The sequence below is a fragment of the Homarus americanus genome, unplaced genomic scaffold (assembly GCF_018991925.1).
Source record: "Homarus americanus isolate GMGI-L3 unplaced genomic scaffold, GMGI_Hamer_2.0 scaffold33468, whole genome shotgun sequence".
NCBI lineage: Eukaryota > Metazoa > Arthropoda > Malacostraca > Decapoda > Nephropidae > Homarus > Homarus americanus.
The window spans coordinates 9913701-9930265 of NW_024714177.1; the positions used below are offsets into that span (position 1 = coordinate 9913701).

The following is a 16565-nucleotide window of genomic DNA, read 5'->3' on the forward strand; positions in this document are numbered from 1 at the left end:
GAACTCGGAGGATGGAACGTAGAGTACGTTGGTGAAAGTTTTCAAGCGCCTTGAGGTGCTTCCTGTATGTGAGCCATGTCTCACTACCATACAGCAGGGTGGGGAGGACCACTGCTCGATATACGTGTAACTTCGTAGGTACTTTCAGCTCCCTACAGCTGAAGACATGGGCACGGAGACTACCAAAGGCTTGAGATGCACATCTGATCCGATGCTGAATTTCTTCATCGATGTCCGCGGTGGTGGACAGGTGAGAGCCGAGATACCGAAAGTGGGTAACATTAGAGAGGGTAGTACCATTAAGCTGGATGGATGGTGGAGGTGTGTCTAAACCAGGGACAGGCTGAAAGAGAATCTGAGTCTTACGTACATTCATAGGTAGAAGGAGGAAGACTTATTTATGAGGAGGGAAAAATGAATGGGAAGAGGTTAAAGGTATTTGTGTCTAAGCTGTGAACACTGAACACTGCCCCAGCTACAGGCACTGAATGAGGAAGTGGAGCGCCTGGTGTCAATTAGATCAGTATTATGATTACGCTTATACTGAGCCTGAACTTCTGTGCCTTCAAATAACACGACCTTCCTCCCTCCTGTATATAAAGTACACGGGAGGGGGGGGGGGGACAGCCTCACAAGTGAATATGGAAAACACTCTTTGTCCTCCGCCTCTCTTTCATCGTTATTTGTTTATTTTTAGATTTATGTGTATCACCTTATACCTTATGTTCATTTATGTAATTTTTGTATACATAAAGGAATATATTTCCCCTGTGTCTGCCTTCTGTTGATATTCAAGGGTAAGTCTTTATTACCTCGGGTAGAGTAATCATCACTTCACAGACTTTAGATTACAGTCAAGAGATAGTGAATAATCCCGGGCTACATCTGACACAACCCTTAAACATTTTCATTTTAAATATATTTTGTGCCGACGTTCATCTGTTTGTTTTCCTTATAATCATCCGCTCGGATCGTTTGGTTCTTTGTGAGCAGCGCGACACTAAACACACAGGTTTGGATAAAAAAATAATTAAATTTTTCTTCATGTAATCGTAACTCAAAAACAAAATATTTCTTAAGATAAAACAGAACACAACGACGATGACCTGTGCTGTCCACTGGTCGGTCCAACATTTGCTGTGGTCCTTCAGGTAGTTCCTTGTAGTTAAAGTACAACTGCTTCTCTCAAAATCCTTAGCTTCCTGTGGCTGCCCATATTGCTTGCCTTATAAGCACTCCTTCGGGTAGGTGTTTATAAGGTTTCAAATGATGCGGAGGGATCCTTGGCTTCCTCTGGTTGCAGCCACATCCTGCCCTGGCTGCACTTCTTCAGATAGGCAAGGCACAAGTTCTTGTAGTAATGGAGGGAAGGCGTCTGGGCTGAGGGATCCTTGGCCTTCTCATCCCAGGAGCGCATGCGCAGTATCGCTTGGAACTGAGGGTGAGCCCGAAATGCATCCACCTCCTGGGGGGTCATGGGTCCTCCTTGGTGCTTCAGGGTCATCTTGCTGGGGTCAGAGAGCGCTGTGGGGAAGGAACAATAACAATAATAACCTTCTTTGACGTAGAAAACATCCTCAAGTAGAGATCCATAAAAACACAAATATATACCATCACAAAATTTAAAAATTATCAGAACTTAGACTCATACTTGTATCACTTGATTACCAAGATATTAATATGAAATACTGCAATACACATTTACTTGACAGCAAAGGATTTATTTCACTATACTCTTTACCATTCACAAATCTATGACACAAATAAATCTTTTATCATCGTGAATCTCTCTCTCTCTCTCTCTCTCTCTCTCACCATCGTAGTAGTCAGGGCTGGTTGCGACCAAGAACCTCTTGGCCTTCACGTGGTTCCTCACGAAGCCTGTGACGGCTGGAGGGAAGCCAAGACGCTCCAGGTACTCCTCTCCTGTAGCAGATGATACGAGAGCAAAATAAAGATTTAATGCCTGCAGGGTAATCATAATAAAACAGCACTGTTTTATGCACCCAAAACATGCTGTTTTATCTTATCTTAATTCTAAAGAAGGTCTGGCTCTTTACCAGAGTGAGATAGAGCGGATTCAACAGTCCATAGTTCATTCCCAACTTTTTCTATTCCCTCTAATTAATCTTCTGGTGAGAAAAGGTTTGGGGGCAGCCATTCTCTTTAACTTCATCTCTTACCCTTGACAAAACATGAACAGACAAAAAAAATAGTTTTCGGGCTTTCCTGTTGGATCATCGTCACCTAAAGGTCCACCGGCATTGGTCTCCCGTGCGTGTGGCCGTGTGCAACCAAGAGTTAGCAAGTACTGCCTGAGCATAACATAGCCTTGGACATTAAACACCAAGGAAAGTTTAGAAATGAACAAACAGAATAAAGTTTGGAATTTGAGGACATTATGTGCAAGTAAATCACTGTAGGTGCGCGTGATGCAAGTATATGCTGATAACCACAAGGAAACAAGAAAACACGAAGTTCCCAAGCGCTTTCGTGTAATTCACATCTTCAGGGGTGAGTACAGACCATGAATGAACTCATTATATGAGTATAGTGTTTCTGGTAAAAGAAAATATACTTCACTATAACCTACCATTACCCACCATAACCTACCTTGACGCATCTATGATCCACCAAGACTCACCTATATTGCACCATGACCTATTTAAACCCTCCTTTAACCCACCTATAACCCATCATGGCCCACCATGAAACGCCCATCACCCACCTAGGACCTCATGGTTGGCGATACCGAGCACGACGCCTTCGGTGACCATGTGTGGTCGGTCTTCACGGAGACCCAGCATGTGTCCGATGTCGTGCAGCAACGCCCCGAGAACCGTCTGTAGGATGCGTAGAAACAGGCGGGAGTTAGGTCGGGCGGAGGAGAGAGCAAGTGAGGAGGGAGGGAGACTGAAAAAGAGAGCGAAAGAAAGAATGAAAGTGAAAAAGTGAGAGAATGAAAGATAAAGTGAGAGAAAGAGGAAGCGCAGTAAAAGAGGGCAGTCAGCCAGAATTAATAGAGACACAGAGGTGATGAAAAAGAAAGAAACAGGCAGACAGACAGACAGACAAACAAAAAGCACAGACAGATAGACAGACAGACAGGGCGTGGAGTTGCAAGAGTGTTCCATGAAATTCCACGACAGCAAAGTATCCAGAACTCAACCTAGGCATGAAGCCCTCATATAAAACTCCTGCTTGAACGAAGAAGCCCTTGGCCTCAACATAGGGACTTACCTCGACGGGGAAGCCTTCATGCTGGGCAAGGTGGGCGGCCTGGAGGGCGTGTTGGACCTGGGTCACCGCCTCGCCAATATAACTCCCCTCCCCGAATTGTTCGAAAAGTGAGAAAACGTCTTGTACCACTGCCTCTGGCTCCATCTGACCTCCTGTTGTCTGTTGAGCCTCTCTGTTGGTCATTGTTAGATACTTCTGTTATCTGTTGGTTTGTTCTGTGTTACGAGTTGGGGATTTAAAAGATAGTTAAAAGTCTACCCAGATCCCAACAGGCAACAACAATAAAAAAACAAAGACAATCGGACTATAAAAGGGTAGACAAAGGATGCGAGTTTTTGTTGTGTATAATAAAGTACCATAAATTCCTTAACAAAATATTCAGCTTTCTTTAATTTACCCTTAACCTTACTTAACCTAAACATACGCAACATTGGCTTAACAGTATATACATATTTACACAACATACAACAATCTGAAGCAAGGTGGAGGTGGGGAGGCAATATAAGATTACAAAATACTCAAGTGCAGTGCTGACATGGCTGACGAGTATGGCTGAGTATTGAAGAAGATGGTAGGTAGTCACTGTACCGTAGGTTTCCAGGATAGGTGATCCTAGTGTGGTCACTTCCCAGAGTGAACTGTACTCTCCTCGAACTGGAGCTGATGAGGAAGACTTGGAGGAGGTGACGCAACAACCAAGATATGGAGAAGGGAAACCCCGGAGTGGTAACTAAGACTAGTCATACTGGGGTTTCGTCCCTAGATAGCGTTGCTCGTGGTGCTGGGTAGGTAGATCATGACAATAGATGGCGTGGTTCGTAGTGCTGGGTAGGTAGATCATGACAATAGATGGCGTGGTTCGTAGTGCTGGGTAGGTAGATCATGACAATTGATGGGGTGGTTCGTAACATCTGTTATGACTTGTTCTGTATGGTATTATATGTTGGTGTATCTCTTGCCTTTTAGTCTGTCTGTTATCTGTTGATGTGTCTGTTTTTCTGCTCTGTCTAATCTACTGAAACTGTAGGTGTTACTTCTTTGTTATTTCATAGGTTGACTGTTATCTTGCTTTCATTCCTATACATCGTTATCAACTTGTCATGGGTTGCGTTAGGCTTACCCACGCAGCCAACTCCAAAGTTTGTTTTACCAGAGATAAGGCGCCCGGCGAGGCATAACTGGGACATGTATTTTTCAATTAGTGTATGTTAGCCAGCCTTTAGGGGGGGTGGGCAGTGAAACAGTGTTGTACTGTTCATCGCTTCACACCCAAAAACCTCATTTTGAGTAGTATCCCCTGAGCCATGGGTTAGTTAAGACGTCGTCTCCATCCTCTCCCTCCTGAAAGGGGGCGGGACACCACACCACACAGAGTCCTCCACCGCCACTCCGTCCTGTGAACCGTCGTCGACACGAGACTAAGCGTGTTAACCTAGGTTGTTATCCCCGTGGAAATATCACGTGTGGATGCCTGGTTGCGACAAGAGCAATCCAGGCTGGCCTATCAAACCTACAGTAAATGGTTAATTAATTCACGCTTACAGAGTTCTCCTGCACGACACCCGTCTACCGTGACCGTGATCGACACGAGACTAAGTGTGTTAACCTAGGTTTGTTATCCCCGTGGAAATATCACGTGTGGAAGCCTGGTTGCGACAAAAGCAATCCAGGCTGGTCTATTGCACCTAATGGTTAATTCAAGTCACGCTTACCAGTTCTACTTGCCGCGACAACCGTCCACAGTGACTGTCAGTGACGCGAGACTATGTGTGGTAACCCAAGAGTACCTTTTTGTTGTTATGGCCGTGGGAAGAAGTTCTTGTGATGAAGCCTGGTTGCAACAAAAGCAATCCAGGCTGGCAGTAAATGTATCACTTGAAGAATTAAGGCTCTGTTAAGTCATACCACAGTAGAGTAATCACATGTGTCCCCAAGTTGGAAATTCCCTGTTTTAGAAGATTAATTTTATTACAGCGTGAACGTGAGTGAACCATATATCCATGCAAATTGTAAATCATTGTATGGAAGCTTGACAAATAAATGTAAGTGCAATTATCTGCCCGTATCTGTGATCCTATCTTATTATTACTGAAGGTAATGACTGATTGGTTATGACATAGTATAACCAATAACTTAGATGGATGTTGAAAATTAAATGAATTCATTAAATCATCATTTATCAAGTATAAATCATGGAATGTCGAGTGGTGGAGTGAACTTCTACGTAGATACGCCATAATCTCCTGTAAGTAACCAGTGTGAAGGTATCAGACTCTACGGTAAGAAATAAGAAATACGACATATTATTATCTTTATATAATATAATCCACTCCTACTCCTACTACCACGGATTCATACCAAAACCATGACACAACTGTTAGTTTTCTAATGGTTTCTCTGTTGTGTGAAGTGTCCCTGTTGTCAGCTGTACTTCAGCTGCACCTACTGTTGTTATCTACCTTTTATTATCTGTTGTCCTTCAGCCAACCATCTGTTTGATTAGCCTGTCTGTTCTGTTATTTGTGTCCCTGTTTCGCCTGTTGCGTCTGTCAATAAATTATGAGGAAGGAATGTCAGTATTTTTCCTGTTGTTTGCTATTTGTCTACGTTTCTTTTTCTGCTTAATGGTGTTTGTTCATGATGACTGTTTACATTATGCAATCAATTAATCAAAATATCGTCTTCATATTTGAGGGTTGGCAACCAGAGTCCTCCACTCCAAACGCCGCAAAGAAAAAAAAAAGATTATAAATTGAGCTTGAATGTGCAGAAAAATGTTGGTTGAGACCTGGCAACACTGGCTCAGACAGTTTGTCAGACCTCGCCCTCGTGTGTGTCACTCTTCATTGTAATGGATTTTCTTTTGACTGTCTTGGCTGTAATAGATACAAATTTTAACCATCATGGAAGGGATTAAGTAGAGATATACAGAAAAATAACCGTGGGCTAATATAATATGGATAGCAAAATAAGGTAGGTGGTAGAAAGAGTGTACCGTCAAGGTGCCATTAACAAACCTGATTAATTTCGTTCGTGTTTCTGTTTAAGGATATAAGCGTGAATAGAAAAATTACAATTGGCTCTCATGTCAAGTGTACCAAAAAGACCTAAGCTCTTTGGTGCCCAGGGAAGAAAGAGAAGAAAAGAGGAAGAGGAAAAACTGGCCAAAGACAGAGGTAGGCATCAGATGAGCGCGTTTTGATAATCATATACTGTTAGTTGCTTTTAAATCAGATGTCTTTAGAAATATCTGTGATTCTTTTTATTATTATGTTAAAGGTTATATGCCATGGAATAGGCTGTTATTACTGAGTTTTGATTTGTTATTGTTGAGTTTGTCATTTTACACGCAATGTATTATGGTTTTGTCGTTATGGGCAATGAGCTAGAGCTATTATTACAGGGCTGAACTGTATTTTTTGTGATAATGTTACAGACTATACGTCATGGCATAGGCTATTAATGCTGGGTTTAACTGTCAAGTGTCAACTGCTTTGTTATCATGTAATGCACAGCCCTATTGTTTGTTGTTTCAGATGCACTGCTGTACTGTCACAATTCACGCTGGTAACAGTCCTGCCAAATACACGTCAAAAGATTACCTAAGTTGCTGTATTAATTGCAGTAAACTGTTTTATGACAGCCACCTTTTACAGTAAAATTTTTATTGAGCTTCATAATCAGGTGAATAAATTATTGACACCTTGTAGTATTTTTTAGTCTTTTCAGAGATACGCTTTTTAGTAATAACGCTTTAGAAATTATTATTATTATTATTATTATTATTATTATTATTATTATTATTATTATTATTATTATTATTATTATTATTATTATTATTATTATTATTATTATTATTATTATTATTACTATCCAGTGCCATGTTCTTCTGTCTCTGTTACACAAAAGTGTTGTGGCAAAATTTACCGTCAGCAGTCCTTTTATCACCTCTTTACGCATTACAAAGTCTGTATTACAGCTGTAAGAACTGTATCTGTGCGTGACGGTCGTATACAAAACTGGCGTTCTGAAATTGTTGTGATTGTGGACGGTTGTGGTGGTGGCGGTACTCCATCACAGGTCACACAAGCGCCTGGCGCATATGGAGTTTCATGCTGGTGCCACCCGAAATAGATCCACAAAAACTGGCGGTGTGCAGCCAATAATAGTTGAGTCTGCCCCCTTGCACCCGGCCTTGGGGTAGCTGCTGCCCTCCATACTCTCTCGTCTCTCACTCTCAGATTATTCCCATTTTTTGTGTTATATCCTGATTCAGTGGTAAAGGTGAGACTCCAGAATACACCACTAATGAAAATTGTCTAGATTCGTGATTTGTAATGGTCGAATTTATATCAATTAGAACGTAAATAACTTTAAATTAGCTTAAAATTGCGAGACGTATCTACTCGCCAACTGTGCCAGCTCGTGGGAGGAACAAAAATGTCAGGGGATCTGGATTTTTCTCTTTCTTCAATTCGCTGTTGGCTTCATGGTGAGGGCGGTTCATTGACACAACCTACTACACACCCACACACACCCACACACACCTATATCCTCCCTCCTACCACCTCACAACACCGCCAGAGAAACTTATAAAATGGAGTACGTGTCTAAAAATACCTGTGAGTAGTAGAGGGTGAGCTGCTGATGACTGGCTGGCCAGCGTCCGATATCGGTGGCAGCCCACTCACTGCCAAGGTCACTCCCGCCTCACCTACCTTCCCAGTCTCTCTCTCTCTCTCTCTCTCTCTCTCTCTCTCTCTCTCTCTCGTTATCATTTGGTTTCTCCCAAACATGTGACACTTGTAATTTCTGAGGTTCATGACAGTTAATATTTTAAAAAACATACAAGACATCGTACTGTATCAGAAGAAAATATGCCACTTTTACTCCCAGGAGGAAGCTGTCATACCAAGCTCTCAACCAATACTTAGCAAACCAGTAAACTAAACACATTCAAACTTTTCCCACCAAATATAAGAAATACTAAAATGATTAAGAAGAGATTTAGTTACGTTTGAACAACTAACTTTTTGTCAAATGAGAAATTATTCAAGACAGAGGAGGAAGACTAGGAGTGGTGACGGTGGACTGTACCTGTAGATTACCTGTGTTATCTCCTGCTGTGTTAAGGAAATGTTTTGTAAGGTTGATAAATGGATATCTGGCACTACACACACACACACACACAGATACAGTACACACGTGCACACTTGAGTCTTAAGCACACACACACACACACACATGTATATATATATATATATATATATATATATATATATATATATATATATATATATATATATATATATATATATATATATATATATATATATATACCACACCCCTCCTAACACCATCTGTGAGGAATTACTACACACACACACACACACACACACACACACACACACACACACACACACACACACACACACTGATCGCTATAAGAACAGCCCAGTCCCAACCATTGTAAAAATTATCAACAACTCGTAATCAACCAGAGTATTCACTCCCAGTCAATCTTACCTTTTTGTACTGTCACTATGTTGAAATGCCCTGAAGTATAACCTTCTCCCCACCCAGTATTATAAGTCATATTTGTATCACTTAGGCTACTTGTATATTACTGTATCTGTCAATCAAGTGACCCATTCCCCAATTATATAACTGTATCTTTTCAGCCTTCCGGCTGCCATGCTCTTTCAATAAACCGTTCATTATTATTATTATTATTATTATTATTATTGCACACACACACACACACACACACACACAGCTGTCTCCACCTTTCAGTCACTCACCTGTGGCGTCCACCAAGGCACCAAGATGGGACCACTCTGCTTCCTTATGCTCATCAATGATGCCCTAAGAGAAACCCCTGCTCGCTGGAAATATGTCGACGACTCCACCATTGGGATCAGCGTCAACAATTCTGCTCCCAACTATACCGCCCTTCAGGATTTATTGAACAGTCTCCAAAACTGGGCCACCAACAACCATATCACCATCAACCATACCAAGACCATGGTTATGCACATCAACCTCTCCTCCGACATTGTCCCACCTCCTTCCATTACTCTAGGTCCGAACACACTCCAGGTTGTAGATTCCACGAAGCTCCCCAGCGTCACCATAGACAACAAACTAAATTGGAAACCACACGTCAGTGAAGTTGTCAAATCCTCCAGTTTCCGTCTCCACCTCCTCCGCCGACTCAAGTCCCTCGGAGTTCCTGCACACGAGCTCCTCAGTGTTTACACAACATTCATACTTCCCAAGCTCACCTATGCCTCCCCCACCTGGTCTTCCTCCCTAAATGCCACACAACGTAAACACCTAGAAAAAGTGCAAAAGAGGGCATGCAAGATTATTCTCTCCCCTTCCTACTCCACATATCAAGAAGCGCTCAACACACTGACCCTTTCGACTCTCACTGACCATCACCACGACCTCATCTGCAAATTTGGTAAGAAGCTTCTACACCATCCCCGACACCGGCTCCTACTACCACCTGAGATCCCTTGTCCGAGAATTGCTGTTCGACACCACAACCGCATCCAGCCCATACGTGCACGAACTGATCGCTATAAGAACAGCCCAGTCCCAACCATTGTAAAAATTATCAATAACTTGTAATAAATCAGTGTATTCACTCCCAGTAAACACTGCTCCTTACACTGTCACTATGTTGAAATGCACTGTAGTTTGAGCTTTTCCCCATCTAGTTATTATATGTCTTATTTGTGTCACTTATGTTACTTGTATATTATTTGTAATTCGTAACCCATTCCCCAAATATGTAACTGTATATTTTCAGCCTTCTGGCTGCCAAGCTCTTTCAATAAACCGTTAATTATTATTATCATTATTATTTATTATTACTAGTATTTATCAAATTTTTTTTCTAAATTTTTGTCGGGTTATTTTCGTGCTGCGTTGTCGTGGATTACTGGGCGTGGACTCCGTGCTCGCATACCTCACAACAGTCTCAGAGTCTCGTAAGTGAAAGTATTCCCCTTAAATGTAGGTGTTTCTCTGAGCATCTTCACCCTGGACCTCCACAAGCTTGGCCAAGGTAATGCGTCGCCCTATAGAGAAATTATGTTTTGTAATGTATATTATGTATTTATTATCTGAGTTAAGGCAAAAAAAGGTGTGTAAAGGGTTTGCACCGTCGTCTTCGTCATCGCCGGCGTTGTAGTCATCATCTTCATCGTATTCGTCGTCTTTAGCGTATTAATCGTTGTTGTTGTAAACGTAATCGTTATCATAGTGGTAGTCGTCATCGTCATCATCGTGGTACTCTTCATCTTCATCGTATTCGTCGTCTTTAGCGTATTAATCGTTGTTGTGGTAGTCGCCAGAGTCATCATAGTTTTCATGGACGTCGTCAAATAATTGCGGCTTCAACGTAAATTTCAAATTCAAAGTTACCTTTTGACTGCGTTGGTACAGTTCAAGAAAGCCTTCTCTAAGCATGAATACATTTTACACATCTATATATTAATACATATCTCATCTTTATACATTGATACACTGTACACAACTATTCATTAACTCATTGCCTGTATAATTTAATACATTACATCCACCTCGTTCCCTCGTCACGTATCTACTTATCAATATACCTTCACCCTACTTTATCTCTTCCCTCAACATACCCTTATTCTCTCTCTCGCCCCCCCCACCATCAACACACCTTCACTGTCTCTCCCGCTCTCCTCCCTCATCAACACACACTCCCCCGTCATCAACACACCCTCATGCTCCCCCCTCATCCACCCTCATGCCCCCCCCTCATCACTCTTACATTCTCTCATTCCCTCCTTCCCCTCACATCCATCACGATATACAACAGTGAGTCACTTTATTACTTTAACCCTCACTCGATCAGATGACAATGTTAATTTCTCTCTCTCTCTCTCTCTCTCTCTGCATTCCTCATTCCCAAGTCTCTTATTTTTAAACTTGACCTAGAAAAAAGCGACAGGTATATTGTCTCAGGTGATCCTTCCTGTGGTATGTGAGTCTCCTTAAGGGCTCAGGTAACCCCACAGTCAGATAAACATTGGCTCACCTTAGTTAACAATACCAACCGGGCGTATTTCACTACACGAGACCACTTTTACCCTCAGCTATTTTTACCAAGACCTGGTCTTCTGGGTCGGCCGGGACACACCTCACTCAGCTACCCCAGACATTACACAACTTTTTAGGGGCGCTCCTCCTCTTCCTACTCCTCTGCCATTTCTTCCTCCTCTCCCTCTTCTTACTTCCATTTCTCTTCATCCTCCCATTTCTCTGTCCAGTGCTTCTTCTCTTCCTCTTCTTCCTACTCCTCTTCCTATTATTCTTCTTCCTCTTCTTCCACCTCCTCCTCTTACCCCTTCCCCTCCTCCTCGTCGTTGTCCTCTTCTTCTTCTTCCTCCTTCTCTTCTTCCTCCTTCCCCCTTCATCATAAGCACCACCCCCCTTCATTACAAGCACTACCCTCCCCCTCCATTATAAACTTCACCCTCCCATTTCATTATTAGCACCACCCTCCACCTCCATTATTAACACCACCCTCTCCCTTCATTATAAGTACCACCTTCCCCCTCATTATAAGCACCACCCTCCCCCACCATTATAAGCACCATCCCCTCCATTATAAGAACCATCCTCCCCTTCATTATAAGCACCACCCTCACCCTTCATTATAAGCACCACCCTCACCCTTCATTATAAGCACCACCCTCCCTGAGGCGGAAAACTTCCTCCCAGAATCTCAATGTGGTTTTAGACCATCACGTGGCACCGCTGTCATGATCTTTGCTGCCCGCCAGATACAGGAAAATTGCAGAGAACAGCGTCGTGACCTGTACAATGTACATGGCTTTCATCAACCTAACCAAGGCTCGGTCGACAGCCTTCTAGAGGATCCAGCGGTAGCACATGCTTTCATAGAGCAGCTCGACCGTGAGCTGATAAAAAACTGAACACCAAACAACCCAAATCCCAGTGTCGAATGTGATATTCTCGACACTGTCATAACAAAAACCTGCAGAGAGACCCTCGGCCAGATCGAAAGAATATACCAGAATTGTTTTGATGACATTGCCCTGGAAATCAATGTACTCGTCGATGATAAACGTGCTACTTTAACTGACTGGCAGAACAACTCTCAGTCTCACAAGAAGAAAGCAGTGGCCCAGCGCGAACTTCGCAATCTAAAGAACGACTGGTTTAAAAATAAAGCATGTGAAACAAAAAATTGCAGATCAGCACAAAATGCGCTAATTTTTCAATTCCACGAAAACATTTTATGGGCCAATCACTCATGGCCCAGCCTTCCCCCACTCATCCGACACTAACTCCCTAATTAAAGATGAAGAAGGCATCCTTCAGCACTGAAAACAGCACTACCATTCGCTACTCAACCGAAACACAGATGTGGATGTCCTGACTACCCAGCAGGTCTTCAGCATCCAGAGCTGACCCTTCTCAGCTATTCTCCATCCCTGGATGAGGTAGCTACTGCCGTCAAACAGATGAGAAATAACAAAGCCTCAGGGCTTGATGGAATCCCAGTCGAGATGTATTTTGCTTACCAACCGCCTCCACTCTCTCCTGGAGAATACATGGGAAAAGGAGGAAATCCCCCAAGCTCTTGAAGACACCTTCTTCATCAATATTATAAGAACAAGGAAAACTGGTCAGACTGTAGCAACTACCGTGGATCTCACTGCTGTCTGTAGCTGGCAAGATTATTGCCCGAGTCCTCCTAAACAGACTTCTTCCTGAGGGGAATACTTCCTTCCAAAATCTCAATGTGGCTTTAGACGATCACGTGGCACCATTAATATGAGCTTTGCTGCCCGCCAGATACAGGAAAAGTGCAGAGAACAGCGCCGTGACCTGTACATGGCCTTCATCGACCTAACAGCCGTTTTGGCTGCCCACCAAATTTTATCGTCATTGTCAGGCAACTCCACGATGGCATGAACGTCAGTGTCCTGCACGATGGCACCCAGTCTGAGTTCTTCCCTATCCAAATAGGGGTAAAACAAGAATGTGTAATGGTACCAACTCTCTTTTCCATTTTCTTGGCTGCCCTCTTTACTCATGCCAGTGCCAATTTAGCCAGCGGGGTGGACATCCAGTGCCAGATGAAGGGTCTTTTCAACATAAGACGACTACTCCAGGCAATAACAAAGGTGTCGACAGCTTCCATTACTGAACTTCAGATGCAGACGACCTCACCCTTGTTGCTCACACTGAACGCAACCTATGGGAGATCCTGAACACCTACACAGATGCGTATCCACACTTCGGCCTTGAGGTGAATGTACATAAGACTCAGATTCGCTTTCAGCCTGCTCCTGGTTCAACCACACCTTCACCATCTATCCAGTTTAACGGTGCTACTCTCTCTAATGTTACCCACTTTCGGTATCTCGGCTCCGACCTGTCCACCACTGTTGACATCGATGAAGAGATTCAACATCGGATCAGATGTGCATCTCAAGCCATTGGCAGACTCGGAACCCGTGTCTGCAGCTGTAGAGTACTGGAATTATCTACAAAGTTGTTCGTATATCTAGCAGTGGTCCTTTCCACCCTTCTATATGGCAGCGAGACATGGATCACATACAGGAGGCACCTCAAGGCACTTGAAAACTTTCACTAACGTAGTCTACGTCCCATCCTCCGAGTTCGCTGGGAAGACAAGAGTACAAATTCCGGTATTCTGGCTGACACCGACTGTTTGAGCATCAACGCTACTATTATTCATGAACAATTACGCTCGACTTGCCATGTTACCCACATGGACGATAGTAGACTGCCAAAGCAGCTACTTTACAGTTAGCTAATGAATGGTAAACGTAACTCTGGCGGGCAACTGAAAAGGTATAAGGATAGTCTTACGATAAACCTGAAAAAGTGCCAAATCGACCCCCCTCTCACTTGGGAGATGATTACTCCACCGTAACGCTTGGAGGAGCACCACACAAGAAGGTGTCAGTACTTTCGAGTTAGCCCAACTGCATACTGAGACACATGCGCCAACGCCGGAAAGACGCTGTTGCCGCCCCTCCCGCACTAGATGTAGCCCTCCACATGTGCAACATCTGTGATCGACACTTCCGGTCCCGTATCGGCCTCATCTTTCATCACCTCATAACTCACCAAGGAAGGTGACATCCTTAATAACTCATATCATTGTATCATACCTGGATGATCGTCATATTTGATTCCGAGTGACAGCAGGGTAGTAGTAGTGTGTGTGTGTGTGTGTGTGTGTGTGTGTCGTTTCATCCAAGTAGTCATCGTTACTCATGTTAGTAAATAAAGCCCACTGACCGCCAGCTGTTTCTATTCTGACCAAGTTTGTTTATGTCTCTCTGAATCACCCCTGAGATCGCCCACTTTTCTCCCTGCACCTTAAATACAGCGTCAGCACGAGTTCATAACAATGCCCGGTGAAACTAATCCCATTTATAACCCAGTCCTCTTTCCCGCATTATAAACACAACGCCAGCACAGGTAGTCTGCATCTCTCAGCGTTTCGTCTTTTCCAAAATGCCACGTTCATTTAAGGTACCCCAAAGGATGTTCGTCCATATTCCGTCTTTTACTTTGCCGCCATCTGCCCATCTATTTTGTGCCTGAAGACTAGTGATCAGATTCTTGATTTTTCATATTGTCGTTTTTTGTTAGTAAACGAACACCTGAGGACATTATCTAACACACTCACTTCAACTATGGCACAAGAATGCCCCGAAGGTTTTAGGTGGTGACGTACAATACTAAAACTTTGGCCTAGAGTTAGGAAGGGTGTGAGGGACTGGGAGGAAAGACCGAGTCATGAGGTCAGTCGACAGACACTCGTACACCCACCTGGTTTAATCGTTGGCGCAACCCCGCCCTAACACGTGACTCAGGGTCGTTCCTCGACTCCCCTGACCATCTGGTCAAACCCCACCTCCTCTATTGTGTGTGTGCTGAAAAATTCACCTGTAGTTTGCCTTTTAGCAACGTCTTGCTTAATTTTCTCCAACTATGCTTGATTGTATTGCACAGTGGTAAAATTGTGGTCCTCCACGCTTCAAAATTAGTAAAATTACAAAAAAATATATATTTATGAAAATCAATATTCCTAATTGATATAAACAGAGATACAAACTATACCTCACTAGTCAGGAATCGAACCCTGGATCTCTATGTGGGAACAGAAAGCAATATCACGGCACCATAAGGTGTTTCCTTGGAAGCGCTCCCGATCCCCATAGTGAAGGGTTGCTGGTATGTTGTTGTTCTTATTTTTGTTGTTGTTCTTATTTTTGTTGTTTTCTTGCTTGCAAAGAAAATTAATTATCAAAAAAAATTTACCACCAGAGATACCACAAGCACCCTATGCTATTATCACATTAAACCATCAGCAACAAGGGCTTAATAAACCAATAAACCACCAGCCCTCAAAAGACCAGAGCTCAATAAACCACCAGAACTTAATAAACTACCAGAGCTCAATAAACCACCAGAGCTCAATAAACCACCAGAGTTAAATAAACCACCAGAGGTAAATAAACCACCAGTGTTAAATAAACCACCAGAGCTCATTAAACCATCATAGCTTAATAAACCATCAGAGCTCAATAAATCACCAGAGCTCAATAAACCATCAGAGCTCAATAAACCACCAGAGCTCAATAAACCATCAGGGCTCAATAAACCATCAGGGCTCAATAAATCACCAGTGCTCAATAAACCACCAGAGCTCAATAAACCATCAGGGCTCAATAAACCATCAGGGCTCAATAAATCACCAGAACTCCGCCGAGGTGTTTTTGAGGCGACAGTGCCCATGCCTCCACGATGGTCACCTGAAATATCCGCATAACTCACATGTTTAAACTAGTAGCCTACTTAAACGCAACGTAAACTTCCACTTATAAAGCAACAACATAGATTATCAGGTTTCTGCGCCTGTAAGTGCATTCACCACATAACTCGAAATCTTCGCTATTTGATTAAATTTTTTTCGCGTCTCGTACTCACAGCAATAGACAATTTTTTTTTTAATTACTAGTGTTTCTTTTCCCTCTTTTTTTTATTTTATATTCTTTGTTTATACCAATTCCGCGAGTTTCTTTGCGATTTTTTTAATATTCTTTAATTCTCTCATATTCTCTACTGACGCAAAGACAAAAGCCAACTTCTGAAAAGCTTTATGTTTGTTCTCAACGGGAGACTTTGAGGAGAAGTTTGGCGGCGTCTTGTTCACTGTGTGGGTCTTTGGTTCTAGGAGTCTGTTGGTCGGTAAGTTTGTGGATCTGTGAGTA

General features: G+C 42.8%; 1 protein-coding gene across 6 annotated transcripts; it reads right to left on the reverse strand.

Moving 5' to 3' along the window:
• Positions 1 to 1030: 1030 nt before the first annotated feature.
• LOC121878167 (2-amino-1-hydroxyethylphosphonate dioxygenase (glycine-forming)-like) lies at positions 1031 to 7966 on the reverse strand. 6 transcript variants are annotated; one of them, XM_042384223.1, is made up of 5 exons: positions 7861 to 7966; positions 3241 to 3412; positions 2729 to 2843; positions 1816 to 1926; positions 1031 to 1524 (listed from the first exon to the last, which is right to left on the reverse strand). In XM_042384223.1, exons 2-5 carry the CDS (start codon positions 3382 to 3384, stop codon positions 1253 to 1255), a joined length of 642 nt encoding a protein of 213 aa, XP_042240157.1. In that variant the 5' UTR covers positions 3385 to 3412; positions 7861 to 7966; the 3' UTR covers positions 1031 to 1252. The 6 variants fall into 6 exon arrangements, with proteins under 6 accessions (XP_042240157.1, XP_042240140.1, XP_042240149.1 ...); XM_042384206.1 differs by having other exon boundaries at positions 3241 to 3455; positions 7861 to 7959; XM_042384215.1 differs by having other exon boundaries at positions 3241 to 3442; positions 7861 to 7946.
• Positions 7967 to 16565: the final 8599 nt, after the last annotated feature.